Genomic DNA, 16,339 nt, shown 5'->3' on the forward strand with positions numbered 1-16,339 from the left:
TGGTCATTTCAACAGCTCGAGTGCTCAGAGGAAATAAGCAAATATTTGATTTGTCATGTTCCCGGAAAAGAGGATTGACCTTGCAATGACCATGCACAATACATTTATGACTATAATCAAAGGAATTAAACAAACACACCAAAAAAAGACAGTCTGGCTAGCATCTTTGTTTTGACTCAATGTGGTTTTATTTAAGTGAGCACTGATGGCATACAGTAGTGTAATATTATGGCTTTGTGCTGTTAATTCACACCATAGTGTTTTTTGTTCACTGTTTTTAGTTCTGCATCACTGAGTATTTTGAAAGTCATAGTCGGCTTGCTTATAGCACAACCTGGCCTAGAGTACAGTACTCCAGTCTGTGAAATAACTGTTTGTATCTGTGCAAAACATAACTTCATGCCTCCAATGTCACTGTAACCAATTAGACTGTCGTTCCTTCCCAAGATTCTGGGCAATCTGAATAAATCTGTGGCAAATTTTTTTAGCAAAATATCTCAATATAGGCTTGTTAGATCATGTGCAAGATACCGTTGTCCTATCGTGCTCCCTAACTATTGATATCATGCTATTGCTCGTGGTTTGGAGGGGTGTAGGCTAAACCAGGGCAAGTGATCAGGGTATTATACTGCAGCGACACTGACTCAAAGCAAAAGAAGTGGGCGTGGCCAGAGCCGTTGTGTGTGTACACGTTACGTCATTACAAAAAATAACGTGAGCTGGGTACAAGTCATCTGTAGCTGCTAGTCTCTGGCATTAAGTCAGCTTTTTTTGGATTAATTACCAGTTAACAAGGTCAGGAATGCTTGCAAAAGTTCGGACAAAAAAAGTCGGGACTGTAAATAAATCTACTGAGTTATTATCTGTAATCATGATTGAAGTAAATGAAAATCTATGTGTACACTATGTGTGCTCTGTGTTGAACAGCAGTGGAGATCCTTACTGAATTCTTGTACAGCGAAGTAGTCCTGATAAACACCACGTTGTTTCATTTTCTTAATTTAAGCCCCCGTTCATGTTTTGCAAGTGAAGACATTCCATGCGTGGAAGGCTAGCACGGCTTTATCTGTTCGGCAAGCACGGACAAGCTGAGATGCATCAGAGAAAGATGTTTTGTTGTTCTGTTCCGCAGTCAGACAACATATACTATTAAGGTCTGTACACAACTACAAAATACCGATTGATGAAATGATGTTTTGTGCAACCCAGCATGGATATTCCTCAGAATGGAAGGGTTTCATCATGTAACATGGAGCTCAACTAAACAGGGATGTTATTAAACAATATAAAATGAAAAATATTAAAAATCTGATACGCCCCAAGCTACAACATTTCGTTTTGATTAGTTTAAGGTATTTCTCCTTGAAGACACACACACACACACACAGGGCTTTGTTTTGGTGGGCAGAGCAATGGTCGGTGGTGGTTTTGTCTGGTGTCAGTGTTGTCGAGATACACAACAGAAATGTGCAGCCCACTGAGGCTGCTCCTCCCTCCATCCCTCCCTCCTTCCTTCCAACAAGCCTCTCCAAAGGATCTGAGAGCGTCTCAAATCAACCTAACACGTGTGTGTGTGTGTGTGTGTGAGTGCGTGTCTGTGTGTGTATGCGTGAAAGGGGGAGAGAGGAGGGAGGAGTGAAAAAGACGGAGAAAAAGCAATATCTCTTCTTCCTGTGGATAAAGAGACAGGGGGAGGGGAGAGGACGGGAGCAGCTGGGTGGTCTCTTCCTCTCCGTCTCTTTCTCAAGATCATCGCACTTGAGGTAGATTCCTCTCTAGACACATCATGCAGGAACTGAACAGATATGAATGATGAAAGAAAGAAAGAAAGAGAAAGAAAGAGCACACAGAGGACTAGACACAGATGTCTCTTATAACAATGTCTCTTTTTCCATCTTTCTCTCTCTCTCTCTCTCTCTCTCTCACTCACCCACACACACACACACACACACACACACACACACACACACACACACACACAGGCAACAGGCCACCTAAATGGCTGATTTAACTGCTCATTTAAGTTCCTCCCATCCAATCGCATCCTGCCCCTCCCCCAAACATCTATTTAGCTCAAACCCCTGCACCTCATTGACTTTAACACACAAACTCGCACACACACTTAGCGCGCATCAACACACTGCGCGTCCCCCCACCATCCCCTTTGATCGCTAGCGAATAAATCACAGTCACCAAGGCGATATGCAAAATGCCGAGGAGTGACAATTAAAGCCTGACTAACGAGCTTTTAAGGAGCGGGCTGAAGTTTCATAATCACACGCTAATAAGATTATGCAAACTCTGCCATTCTGCCACCCATATGAAAACACAGCAGACACTCACTGATCTGTGTGTGTGTGTGTATATGCGTGTGTGCATGTGCGTGTGTGCGCGTGTGTGTGAGAGGAACAGTCTGTGGGTGGGTGGATATTTGCCATATGTTTCTGAGTATCAGATTATTGATATATGTGCTTATTTATTTTGCATGACTTTTTAATTTTTGTGTGTGTGTTTTGCATGAGTTTAAAATACTTTATATAATGTGTAATTAACACTGCTTGTTCACTTGCCATTAGTATTAAAGCATCAGCTACTCAAATATCACCACCATAAGATTGTCATAAGTCATGACAAGTCATAAGATTGCTCAGATTTGAAATAAAATTGAAAATGAGGGGCAATGAATTTCTGTGGAGTTCCAAAAGGAAAAACAAACAGCGCATAAGCAGGAGGATGGATGGGTTCTTGCATCTTCTGGATGTTGTGGATTGAAATGCTGGTTAAAGTATCTGATCTATGCTATTAAAACACTTCAGATTCACTTTCGTAAAAAAAAAAACTGGCCTTTAAGCATTTCCCACACCACTTATAAGAGCACAAAGTTGTCTAGCTATAACTTCTCATACTACAAATACACTACTATAGATAGTGCTGCAATCACCAAGGAATCATAAACATCACTATCAATTTTAGGTTCGCAGTAAGTTTCCTAAACGTTATGGCTGTATCATGTTTTCTGAGTGTTCATGTAATATTTTTAAACATTGCTGCAAAATTTTCAGTTGTAGAAACGTTAACGCAAATGTGTGTGTAATGTTAATTTTCACCTAGCTACAAGCTTTTATAAGCAAACAATTACCACATTTTCATGTTATGAAACTGTCCAACTCGCTACTAAATATTATGATGTTTTCTCTTAGCTGGATAAATGCATATGCTTATCAACTGGGACAAAGCTTCACACAAAGTTTTGTGAAAAACAGTTGTATACACATGCTATGATTTTTGTGAACAGACACACAAAGGAAAGTACTAAACCAGTCTTTTGTTTTCCAGCTAAGAGATAACAGACATCATAGGGTGTAATTGCTTGGTCAAATGAGAGCAAAAATCTTTCTGCTTTGTCTTCCCTTATTCCAATTTTCTCTTCTCCCTCTAGATCTTTTACCTCCCTCCACGCCTTTCCCACAATCCACTTATCTCGCTCACTCATGATCTGTTTTCATTCCGCATTTTCCCTCTCTTTTCTCTTCTTTTATTTCTTCTGTCTTTCTGTCCCTCACTCTCTCTGACTCTTTTCTACCTCTGCCGCATTTTCCTCAGAGTGCTGCAAAGGACCAGCCATCATAAATCTGTCTCTTTATTGCAGCTGAGGAGGGGGGAATGGGAAAGAGGGAGGGAGAAAGAGAGTAAAGGAAAAGAAGTGAGAGATGGAAGAGAGAAAAAGGGTGGAGGGATTTCTAATCACTAAGCATGAGACATAGAGCCTGATGTACGAATAAAGAGGGGAGGTGAATGTGGTGAAGGAAACGAGGAGGACTCACAAGGAGGGTTGAGGGGGATGGAAGTAACTGGGGACATCATTAACGAGCATAATTTACAGGTCACTCACAAGCATGTCTTAGACTGAAAGAAAAATCTAACACACATATGCACCATTCCAATTTTCATTTTGAAAAGTCCACTTAAAATGCAGCCACACTAGACAAAGAGAAATTGCAAGTAAAACTTCGACTGAGTGACTGAGTGATCACCTCTACTAAATTCCAACCCCTTCGTTAGGTGTCAATCATTGACGTTTAAAATCATCAAGCCTACAAACATGACATTTGAATGCTCAGTAATAGAAACATGAAAATTCTGTCATCCCTATGTCAGATCAGGTGCAGAGGCATCCTTTCTTCTGAGATAGACGAAGGAACGGTAAGGAGGTTTTGGCAGCCACAGGGACCAGGGGGGCTGCCGCATAGACATTAATATATTAGACAGTGTCGATTTCCTATCCAAGAGCTAGCTGTTGCTGGGGCAACGGCCACCATTACTGGCCCAATGCACAACACGGACATAAAATACAGCATTATGGGTGAGCGGGGTTTTAGAATGGAATTATGGGCAAGGTGGACTCCAGTATGTCTCTGGGCGAAACACTCAAAGACATGCTGGAGTCCTGACGTGCCATCTTGACTTGGTGTTCTTCAGCCCATTTATGGGTGAAGGCAAAAACAAAATGGACGGCAAGATCAGACAACTTCAGCTCCTTGAGTCAAATAAGAACTTGTACCCCACTAGACAGTTACAGAAAATACCACAGGTTGATCGGTTACCTACCCAGTGCACTGAAGAGAAGGTTTAACTGCATCCAACACACCTAATCTAGTACTTGGCCTAATTATTAAACTTGCTTCATGATATGGAACAGGGAAGCGTTGAGTCAGTAAAAAGCAGTGGATCTCTAACAGTTGGCAGAACCAATCCATTTTCATGTAATTAGATTTATATTTAAGACCAGGCCTCACTTTTAAAACTTAAGCAAAAACACAACTTAAGACTTTAGCATTAGCATTAGCCAGTTCACAGGAGCACAGCATACCCCAGAAAAAAGCCAAACAGAACATAACCAAGCATCTTACCTGTGCATGTTGCTGCATCGCACTGTATGGCAAACCCTGACCAAGCACCTTCTGCTTCATCATCATCATCCTCTTCTGCTCTTCAGTCAGATGCGCCGTCTGCCCAGGCATGGGACCTTGAGAAGGAGGTGGCCCCCCACCCTGTCCCCCTGTCCCCTGCATATAGGGCATCATGGGATTTTTGACCTGATTGGCCATTGGTGGGGTCATTCGCTGACTCATGTGGTCAACACCACTGAAATGACTCAATGGTTTGGTGTTGTTGTAAGACAGCTGCTTGTTCAAGGCATTCTGGGCAGCCATGTTGGCAGATTGCTGCTGCTGCTGTTGCTGGTTCATCATGTTCATATGGTTTTGTGGGAGGTAGTTGTTCATGCCGGGTTTGGACACCATTGAGGTGGGGGCATTGAAGCCTTGTGGGTACATCATGGGGCTATTTGGTTTGTCAGGGTTGAAGGGACCACCGCCGTAAGGGCTTGTTGGCGCTCCTGCAGGGGACCAGCTAGCTGCCTGCGACTGCTGTTTCTGCTGAATGAGCTTGGCACGTTGCTGTTGTTGTGCTGCCATCTGCTTTAGCTGTTCAGCCGGTGAGAGTTCAGTGGTTGGTGGAACAGGAACCGGGACTGGTCCACTTCCTGCTCCTGCTCCAGGACCTACCGGCGCTACCGGTGTTGACCCTGGGGGACCCACACCAGGACCGGGATTCATCATAAATCCATTCCCAGGTCTGGAAGTCTGCGTCTGGGCCTGTGTAGGGGTTTGGGGAGAACGAGCAATGCAGCTAGCAGGAGAACCTGATGCCATAGCAACTGCTGGAGACTGCTGCAAGGGCTGTTGGGGTGGTGTGCCATTGGCGGCAGTGGCAAACGGTGGTCCAGAAGAAGCCGGGCGAACTTGCGGAGAGCCCATCTGCCCACCCTGAGGCGGGTTGTTGGGCGCTGTGGCAACTGGAGGAGGTACAGGCTCTTGCAGATTCTGTGTTTGCTCTGTTGTGGGCCGGCTGAAATCACCAATCTCCTTCTTCTCCTCGAAGTCTTCATTGAAGAGGTCATGCATGTCGTCTTCAGGAACCGTGTTCGCCAGCTCATCAATCAGCTCCTGCCACTCCTGATCATTCAGATTGATGTCAGAGAACAACTTGTTCTGATTGGACAGTGAGGTGTCCGAAGATTCGATCCCTGTTGTGTCATCCAGAGGCTCTTGTTTCATGTCTTTTAGAAGGCTAAAACCATCATCTAGATCCAAAGATCCATTCAGTTTAATGTCTGGCATGCCACCATTCTTACCTAAGTCCTCTGCTCGCCCTGTAATATGGTTTGTACCAGCATTACCATTACCCATTGCATTAGTAGACGTGTTGTTGCCTGTAGGTAACGTGGGCTTGATGTCCATTTGGTGAAGTGGAGAGATTGGGGGTACGTTGTTGGGCAAAGTGCCCAGAGAGTCCAGTCCACTGTTACCCTCCTTACGCAGCCTCTTTGTAGTGGGAGAGTAGCTTCCATCACAGATCCCATTCTGGTCACCATTTAAAGGAGATCTGCACTGAGCACTGTCCAATTTTCTTTTGACTGTCTCCTGAAGCTGAGAGAGAGAAAGAAAGAGAAAAATTATTAGATTTCCTTAGATTTTAAGACTAATTTGAGTTGATTATTATGACTGGAACAGAAAGATTATGCTCTCAGATATACACTACCAGTCAAAAGTGGACACACTAGATTGAATATAGGCCTATATTTTTTATTGTCTTAAACACATTTTGATAAACAGCTAATGGTTGAAATTTTGCTTCTAAATAGCGAGGTTAATACCCATGTACACATCAACATATATATTTAGCAAATAGTTTTTACTTAAAATTACTTAAAAAGCAGCAAGGAGATCTGCTTGTTTGGGAAGTTTAAGAAAAGCCTCCTGGGTGAAGCACCTCAAAAACCCCTGGAGTATGAAAAGCTGTATCAGGAATACTGTTAAGAAGTTAACATCTAAAATAGTTTTGATTTGTTTAACATGTTTCTGTGTCACTGAATATCTTCATGTATGATATTTTGTAGTGTAAATAGTAGAAATTAGTAAAAATTAAGAACACCGTTCTATGAGCAGGTAGTTAGAAACTTTTAGTATTGTATGTGTCATTATAGGAAAACTAAAAATCACAAATCAGAGGAGTGAGAATGTTTCTAAACTGAGCAGAAGTTCATATTTAATTTCTAATTTACCCTGACATTTGTCAGCTGAGGCCATACTCTCTGCTTTATATAAACTGTGTACAATTCCCACTATTCTAGCAGCTAGGAATCCTATAATCTGTGCAGATGCTTGTGTTTAAAGTGAGGCCTTTTGAGAGGTAATTACACTCTCATTCAAAGCAGTTAACCGCTCTAAGCTTTATGGGGAGCTCTTGCTAAATGGAACTTCTCTTTTGGCAGTACATCATTCTGTGTATCTAAACTAACTACATATCTCTTCCTTACACACGTGCCTCTTTTTAGACTAGTCAGAGGGAGAATCACTCAAAGAGAACAAGGTGATGATAAACCCCAGTTAGCACTTAATCATTATCCAGAGAGTCAGACAGAGCAGAAACAGCTGAGCGAGAGAGTGAGAAAGTGAAAGAGAGAATGAGTTAAAGAAAATATCATGTGCAAAATGAAATGTCACTTATAAAAGGTTCATTGTTCACACATGGGCAAGTCCCTATCACATTTGCATTCCTTTGCTTAATTTGTCTGAGCCATTAAGTTCTGTCTAAGCCGAACATCACTAGCATGTCAGACACACACACACGCACACACACACACAAACACACAAATACACAGCTTAACAAAAATACCAGTTCTGAGCTGAATATGATGGTTTACACTGTTTAACAGATCACTTTCAATCATTTGTTCAAAGGCATTCAGTAGACAAGGACAATTGTTCAGTCTGTTATTCTTAACAAAACCTGCAGAAATTCTTATAAATGCAGCTGGAATACCTCTACGCTTCTGCACTACTCTTCTCATCACACAATCCCTAACCTGCTGGTTTTACAGCAGGCGTGGCAGAGAGCTAATGATAGCAAATATTGATGTGTAAAAAGTGACAGACACTTGCAGGATGAGGACGATAAAAGAGTATTAAAGGAGGTGAAGAGAGTCTCTTGTCCCTCGCCACCTCTTCTTCATCCCTCGTTCCATTTGTGCTAATGACTCTCACAGTCAACACATTTAACAGCCCGTTAATTACAGGGGGTGAAAGCAAGTGCGCATGTGTGTATGCAAAAATGTCTGCTTGTCTGTTCGTCCCTGGGTGCATCTTTGTGTCACACCATGTGCATAAGTGTGTGTGTGTGTGTGTGTGAGAATAAGACAGCATAGCATACATATGTGCAGGTTAATTACGGAATGGCGATGAGAGCATTGAGTGACAAATTTGCCTCATATTCAGCTTCGATATGCCACCCACCCTCTTCCACAGCGCATCCCTGCAGACCCGCATGTGTGTGTGTGTGTGTGTGTGTGTGTGTGTGTGTGTGTGTTTGTGTGTTTGTGTGTTTTCGAGAGAGACGCCCCACGCGCGCCACTCCGCTGAAACATGCCAAATGAGATTCTGAAATAACGAGATTCATGGATCTTCTCTCCAGCTCTCCTCCGAGGCAGCATGTCTTCTCCCCCTCCCGTCTCTCTCTTTCTCTCTTTCCATGAAGAGTGAGATCATGATGGGAAACAAAGGCGACTCATGTTTACTGAAAAGCGTTATCTGGACAGGTAAACGAGATAAGCAAGATAAACTGGATAAAACAACGCACAGATCTTTCTGCTTTTCTTATGTTCCGTCGGTTTATCTCATCTCTCTTTAGCATTTTGCTCTCATTTGCAGGTGTGTGTGTAAAGCGCAGGTGTGTGTTGCAATTGTATGTAGGTAGGTCGCGTTCCTCCAGCGCTACACCTCTGGGCGGGGTTGCCACGGCAACCGACGGCACGACGCCTGTCGATGCTCGTGCCACTTTATCATGCCGTAAAGACGATTAGGCTGTGTGTCAGTCACAACACCCTCCCACTCAGGAGAGAGAGAGACACAGAAAGAAAAGAGAGCCAGAGAGAGAGAGAGACAGAGAGAGAGAGAGAGAACAATGCATGCTGTTCTGTCCTCCTCTTATTTGTCATGTTAGGATGCCATTTGCACACTTGTCCTTGTCGTTTACCTCTTAGCTTCGGTTGCCGGATAATAGCTAAAATAAACAGCACTATTGTTTTGTTCAGTATTAAAACTAATCACATTTATGCAGCCAATTTAAAACAAAGTAGCTTTGTTTCACCTTATTATAGTTAATTATGTTTTTATTTTCTTCTCATTGTATGTGATAAACCTATATTCCTTTACATGTAAAACTACTATGAATTAATTTCATGGATTTCTACGAATTCCAAACATCTGTATTACTTTTAGTTTAGAATAATATCCAAAATACACTCAAATGGATTTAGCAGAAATTCAGCTCATTGAAAAGTTCACTATAAAAGGGGACGGTCAAAAAAATCACAATGTATATAATCATACTCAAATAAAATGAAAAAGGAAAAAAAAAAACCTTCAAACAAAATCCTTTTTTTTTTTTTTTGCTTTTAGTTACAAGTCATACTTGTAAAGCATGAATTTTATTTGAATTCATATTTCAGTATTTCTCATATTTCTCAAATTTCACATCCATGAGTCAGTTAAGTTTATTGTTTGAATATTTAAATTCTTGAAAATGTAAATTTGACTCATAAATCTTTTAATCAAAGTAAGTGATCTCCCTAGTCACATTCACTGAACCGCATATACTGTAAACACAATTAGACCGAACATAAAAATAAATTATTACAAAAAAGACAGTTAAAATATCTGAATTTGGACCTTATGATTTGATAAAATAAGTATAAGAGTCAATAGTAAAGCTGATATCTAACATTAGCTAATATTTAATTAAGCCCATTAGCTTACATTAGCTCATATTTAATTAATTACCAATGCCAAAAATTGCAGTGACGGATTGCAGGAAATATGATGACTTGTGCAGCTTTGCTGTATGCGTATGTGATGTTTACGACCTTAAACATCGCCTTCCTAAAAAGACGGAATGCTGAGCGAAGCTTAATTACAAACGTGTGTTGCCAGCAACTGTCACACAGGAATCCATACACACACACACACACACACACACACACACACACAAATGCAGAGTGTATGGAGGAAGTGATTATGGGCAGACAGCTATAGAAACGCAGCACGCCTAAAGCTGTGTGACTGGAACGCCGCTGCACTGTGATTGCTGCAGTATATTATGGGTAAACACGCTATACTGTTACACATCTTCTGTGTTAAATAATGTACATGGAAACTGTATGGTGGGAGGGGCAAACAGAGTGAGTGAGTGAGTGAGTGTGTGTGTGTGTGTGTGTGTGTGCGTGTGTGTGTGCGTGCACGTAGAGCCTGGAGTTTGTTTTTCTGTGTCACTGCCTATTAGGGCTTTCAGTAGCTCACACAAACACTCGTGCTCTTTGCACTGCTCCCATGTGGAAGAACACACAGCGAGGGAGAAAGGAGAGAGAGAGAGAGAGAGATAGCAGAGAGATGGAGGGAAATAATAGGAGGGAGGGAATGAAGGGAGAGAGCTTGAGACCGACGTAAAGCTTTCATGTGCCTGGAGGAATAGAGAAAGAGAGAGAGAGTGAGTGAGTGAGAAAACCACCAAGGTGCTGTTGTTATAGCAACCTCCTGATCCTGATCCGTCCCCCCACCAAATCCTCCAGGGCTCGGTGCAGTGGACACTTCAACCAATAACCAACCTCCATCCATCCCTCCATCTCTTGCTCTGTTCTCTCTCCCTATTTCCCTCACCACTTTTTTCCTCTGTAACCGTCTCTCTCCTCCTTCTGCTCCTCCTCCTCCTTCCCATCTCTTTTGTTTTTATGTCTTACTCCTCCTCTTCTCTCTATCTCTCTCTCACACTCTCTCTCTCGCTCTCTCTTGCAGTACCAGACTCCTCACTTCAGTGCACTGGCACAAAAAAGGGAAAGAAAAGTACAGACACACAAAAGAGCAGAAGAATTCTATGATGTGAACCAAGTGACTCTTCATCCTCAAGTTCAAACACACACACACACACACACACACAGAGTGTGATTAAAGGAAAGGAGGGATCATCTTTAAATGAAGTGTCACATGTGCTGCTCCTTATTGAACCTAATAATGAAACAGGACAGTCAATATGACATTATGATACTGTAAGTGTGATAAATTATGGCATGTGACTTTTCTGAAAACATCCAGGGTTTAAATCAACATTCACCAACAAAGTAAATGCAGGTTACATTTGTCACTGATGGGTAACGGTTAATTATCAGCCACTCCAGAAGGTAGCTTTATGGAGCTGAATGTTACCATGGTGGATGATATAGCAAAACATATATCATAATACCTTTTCACAATACATAATATATCACAAAATTTAGGTTTGCTAACCAAGTGCCAGCAAAACAGCCACAATGCATTTTAAAATAAAAAAAAACTTGTTTAAGAACAGGGATTTAATGTCTTCAAAAATAAATTCACAGCAAAAAGCAGAAAAACTGTTACAAATAATAGATTTCAACACCCAATCTCCTACTTATTACTGTAACTGCGGAGTCAGTGGTCAGCGTTAAAACTACTGACTATACCTACAGTACTCTCAGCAAAGTGGATGGATGGAGGGATGGATGGAGGCAGTGGATAGATAAAAGGGTGGGTGGGTATATGGATGGATGGATGGATGGATGACAAATAAAATGGATGGAGTAGATGGAATGTTGAAATAATGCCATGGATGGATGGATGGATAGCATGGATAAGAAGGATGGATGGAGTAGATGGATGGAGTAGATGGATGCATAGAGTAGATGGATGGATGGATGGATGGAATAGATAGATGAATGGGTGGATGGATGTATGGATGGATGGATGGATGGATATAGATGAGATGTATGGATAGAGCAGATGAATGGAGCAAATGGATGGATGAATTGATATGTATGGATGGATGGATGGATGGATTGGATAGATGGGATGGATGGATGGATGGATGGTTGGTTGGATGGAATGGATGGATGGTTAGACAGATGGATGGATGGATGGATGGATGGGATGGGATGGGATGGATGGTTGGATGGAATGGATTGATAGATTGGATGGGAGGATGAATGAATTGATGGATGGGTGAGATGGATGGATGGTTAAATGGAACAGATTGATGGATTGGATGGATGGATGAATGAATTGATGGATGGATGGGATGTTGAGTGCCCGTGATACAAGTCCCTGTGAAATAGCTATTAAACGATTTATAGTAATTTAAACAATTATAATAAACAATAATGTATTCAAACGTGTGCCTTAATATCATCCTGTGATCTGCCTTATATTTCAGCAATATCAAAGAGTGCTGTTGTACTGAACATAAGCATGACAGTGTGTTAATATTCACTACAACACAATAGCGATGTTGCTTTTTTAATTTTTTTAACAACAGTTCAATAAACAAGGAATTAACATCAAGTGACAGTAAAGCCAAATATTTTGGTTATTTTTGCTCCATTAACAAACAGTTGCCAAAGATGCCACAGCTGTATAGAGTGTGTTGCCATGGTAACACACAGATTCACTGACAGCAGACAGACTGACAGCCTGTAGTAAGTGTAGTAACGGTTTCAATGTAATAAACTACTGCGAGAACTGGAATTTTATGTAGCGAACACAGACAAGCGGAGTGATACAAACAGTGAAATGTCCCAGTGCTGTTACAGAAAATATCAGCACTCCTGGAACGCAATCAAATTACTGGACCAAATGTTAAATATAAAAATATATATATATATATATATATATATATATATATATATATATATATATATAAATAAATGTATTAGACTTTAGCATTTTAAATCAACATGATATTTCTTTTTACACTGTACACGCCACTGGCATTACTGTGGTGTTACAGTCAGTACACTCAGGATCAGGACCCAGAGTAACCTTTGATACCACACTTTTAATCTCTCACACACACACACACACATACACGCATACACGCATACACGCATACACGCATACACACACACACACACACACACACACACACACACACACACACACACTGCATGATGATCATCAGAAGAATTCCAGCAACACTGATGTGTTTGCAGAAGGTTGAGTTTGTGTGTGTGTGTGTGAGGTCTGGCTCATCAGACTGTGAAATGAGCTCATTAAGGCAAATGGCTATTTAATTAAACAGTCAGAGAAAAGCCTAAACACACACACACACACACACACACACACACAGGTGTGCAGGCCTGGGAGTCCCTTAACAAGTACATGTGTACATGTACAGGTACACACAGGTACACAAGCACATACACACACACAGGTGTGCAGGCCTGGGGGTCCCTTAGCAAGTACACCTGTACACACACATGTATACACTCATACAAGATATGTATGTATGTATGTATGTGTGTATGTGTGTGTGTGTGTGTGTGTGCCAGATGAAATTAATTTAAATCTTTTTAAATTATGAATAAGCAGAAATCGTCAGAAATCATTTGACCAAGGAGCTGTCGAGTTAGTTAGCTAAACATATGTAACTACCTAGCTAATATCCTTGTTTAAAAAAAAAAAAAAAAAAAAAAAAAGATTAAATAATGCTGGCTGGCTCACATTATACATTACACATTATATAAGAGGTTGTTGTCATTAGAGCAGATAAACATAAATAATTAACTAGCTATGTATTTTGTTAGCTACTGTCTAATCTAAAACATTAAGTATTTCATAAATTAAGGCGTTAAATAAGATGCTGGGACACCGAACCGAGAACGCAGCATTTTAGGTTCTACAAAAAGACCAGGAGAAATAACCCTAGGTAATATACACTATATTACCAAAAGTATTCGGTCACCCATCCAAATGATCAGAATCAGGTGTCCTAATCACTTGGCCTGGCCACAGGTGTATAAAATCAAGCACTTAGGCATCCAGACTGTTTTTACAAACATTTGTGAAAGAATGGGCCGCTCTCAGGAGCTCAGTGAATTCCAGCGTGGAACTGTCATAGGATGCCACCTGTGCAACAAATCCAGTCGTGAAATTTCCTCGCTCCTAAATATTCCACAGTCAACTGTCAGCTTTATCATAACAAAATGGAAAAGTTTGGGAACAACAGCAACTCAGCCACGAAGTGGTAGGCCACGTAAACTGACGGAGAGGGGTCAGCGGATGCTGAAGCGCATAGTGCAAAGAGGTCGTCGACTTTCTTCACAGTCAATTGCTACAGAGCTCCAAACTTCGTGTGACCTTCAGATTAGCCCAAGTACAGTACACAGAGAGCTTCATGGAATGGGTTTCCATGGCCGAGCAGCTGCATCCAAGCCACACATCACCAAGTGCAATGCAAAGCGTCGGATGCAGTGGTGTAAAGCACGCCGCCACTGGACTCTAGAGCAGTGGAGACGCGTTCTCTGGAGTGATGAATCACGCTTTTCCATCTGGCAATCTGATGGACGAGTCTGGGTTTGGAGGTTGCCAGGAGAACGGTACATTTCGGACCGCATTGTGCCGAGTGTGAAATTTGGTGGAGGAGGAATTATGGTGTGGGGTTGTTTTTCAGGAGTTGGGCTTGGCCCCTTAGTTCCAGTGAAAGGAACTAATACCAAATACCAAAACATTTTGGACAATTCCATGCTCCCAACCTTGTGGGAACAGTTTGGAGCGGGCCCCTTCCTCTTCCAACATGACTGTGCACCAGTGCACAAAGCAAGGTCCATAAAGACATGGATGACAGAGTCTGGTGTGGATGAACTTGACTGGCCTGCACAGAGTCCTGACCTCAACCCGATAGAACACCTTTGGGATGAATTAGAGCGGAGACTGAGAGCCAGGCCTTCTCGACCAACATCAGTGTGTGACCTCACCAATGCGCTTTTGGAAGAATGGTCAAAAATTCCTATAAACACACTCCTCAACCTTGTGGAAAGCCTTCTCAGAAGAGTTGAAGCTGTAATAGCTGCAAAAGGTGGACCGACATCATATTGAACCCTATGGGTTAGGAATGGGATGGCACTTAAGTTCATATGTGAGTCAAGGCAGGTGACCGAATACTTTTGGTAATATAGTGTATATCCCATCTAAACTGACATGCTGGTAAAGATTATGTTGTATCCTGTGGAATCTGTGCATCATCTCTTCAATCCATATCTGATATCTGAATTTACCCATTTATTACCATGCCATGAGGCATTATAATTGTGTTTATTATGTTTAGTAGGTGAATGCAGTAGTCGAAGTGTGTGTGTGTGTGTTTGTGTGTGTGTGTGTTTGTGTGTGTGCGTGTGCGTGGGGGGGGTTGCCAAAGCTAGGCTACGTTAAACACAATGATATTGGGGGTTCAACAAATTGACCTCATTTATCAACCCGGTCACTGCCATTTCTAGGAGGTTGTCATCTAATTGTCCTTTTTTTCCCTCAAACTATAGTCTTGGGAAAATCTGCAGACGCTCACAGCCATGCACCTTGCTACACCGATTTGAGCCAGATTAACAGACATCAAGGACTTGTCAGAGAAGCAAGATTCTGTGGATTTTAGGTAAGTTATTCGGTTCCTAGCACATGTATAGCCTACATACAAGTTATGGTCATGCAACCTAATGATTAAGTGCAACATGTGCAGCCACACACTCTGCAACATGTGCTAATAATAAAGGACAAAACAATGAGTTTGTATTAAAATAAGGTGCATGTAGCAGATTTTTTAGTCTGACAGCAATGCGTACATCATGACGACACGCCCATCTCTGTGATTTATCCAGAGAGATTTTTCCCTTTTGAATCAATCATAATTAGACGTCCTACACACGTCCTCTGGCAACATTACTTAACAGACACGTGTCCGTCTGAATAGTCCATTTAGCTCATCTTTTTATGTAGAAAGAAGCTGAAAAAACCCAAACTGCTCTGCATTTGTTTAACTTTATCAGTGATTTAAAACCTGCAAGTAAGTAGTATTGATATGCTTCTTCTCTCGATATTTTCTGCAGTTAAGCGCGTAGACTTTCATTTAGTTTTTCATTTTCTGCCCCCTAGTGGACTCGTTCTCATTACGTGCAAGTACGAAGGCAGACACCTATACAACCTCCCATGCAAATCACCTGAAATACGCTGACGCATATAAACCAGGCCGAACTGAACTCTGAATACGGCCCACTGTGTGTAAGTTTTAAAAAGGCAACACACTTGTGTGCTCTCTTCTAGCTGCTCTTCTCCACTTCTCTCAACTCGTTCCTGTCTGTGGGATCGAGAGGGGTTTAAAAATAACTCTCAATTTAGCACGATGTTCCTGTGTGTGTGTGTGTGTGTGTGTGTGTGTGTGTGTG

The 16,339-nt window shown here is 41.7% G+C and overlaps 1 protein-coding gene across 1 annotated transcript in view; it reads right to left on the bottom strand.

The window, feature by feature from the left end:
• maml3 (mastermind-like transcriptional coactivator 3) overlaps window positions 1-16,339 on the bottom strand; it is a 155,442-nt gene that overhangs the window by 65,036 nt on the left and 74,067 nt on the right. The window contains exon 2 of the mRNA XM_026941246.3: window positions 4,911-6,491. Within this exon, the coding sequence (XP_026797047.3) occupies window positions 4,911-6,491 (1,581 nt within the window). The remainder of the gene's footprint in view (window positions 1-4,910; window positions 6,492-16,339) is intronic.

Source organism: Pangasianodon hypophthalmus, chromosome 3, assembly GCF_027358585.1.
Source record: "Pangasianodon hypophthalmus isolate fPanHyp1 chromosome 3, fPanHyp1.pri, whole genome shotgun sequence".
Classification (NCBI taxonomy): domain Eukaryota; kingdom Metazoa; phylum Chordata; class Actinopteri; order Siluriformes; family Pangasiidae; genus Pangasianodon; species Pangasianodon hypophthalmus.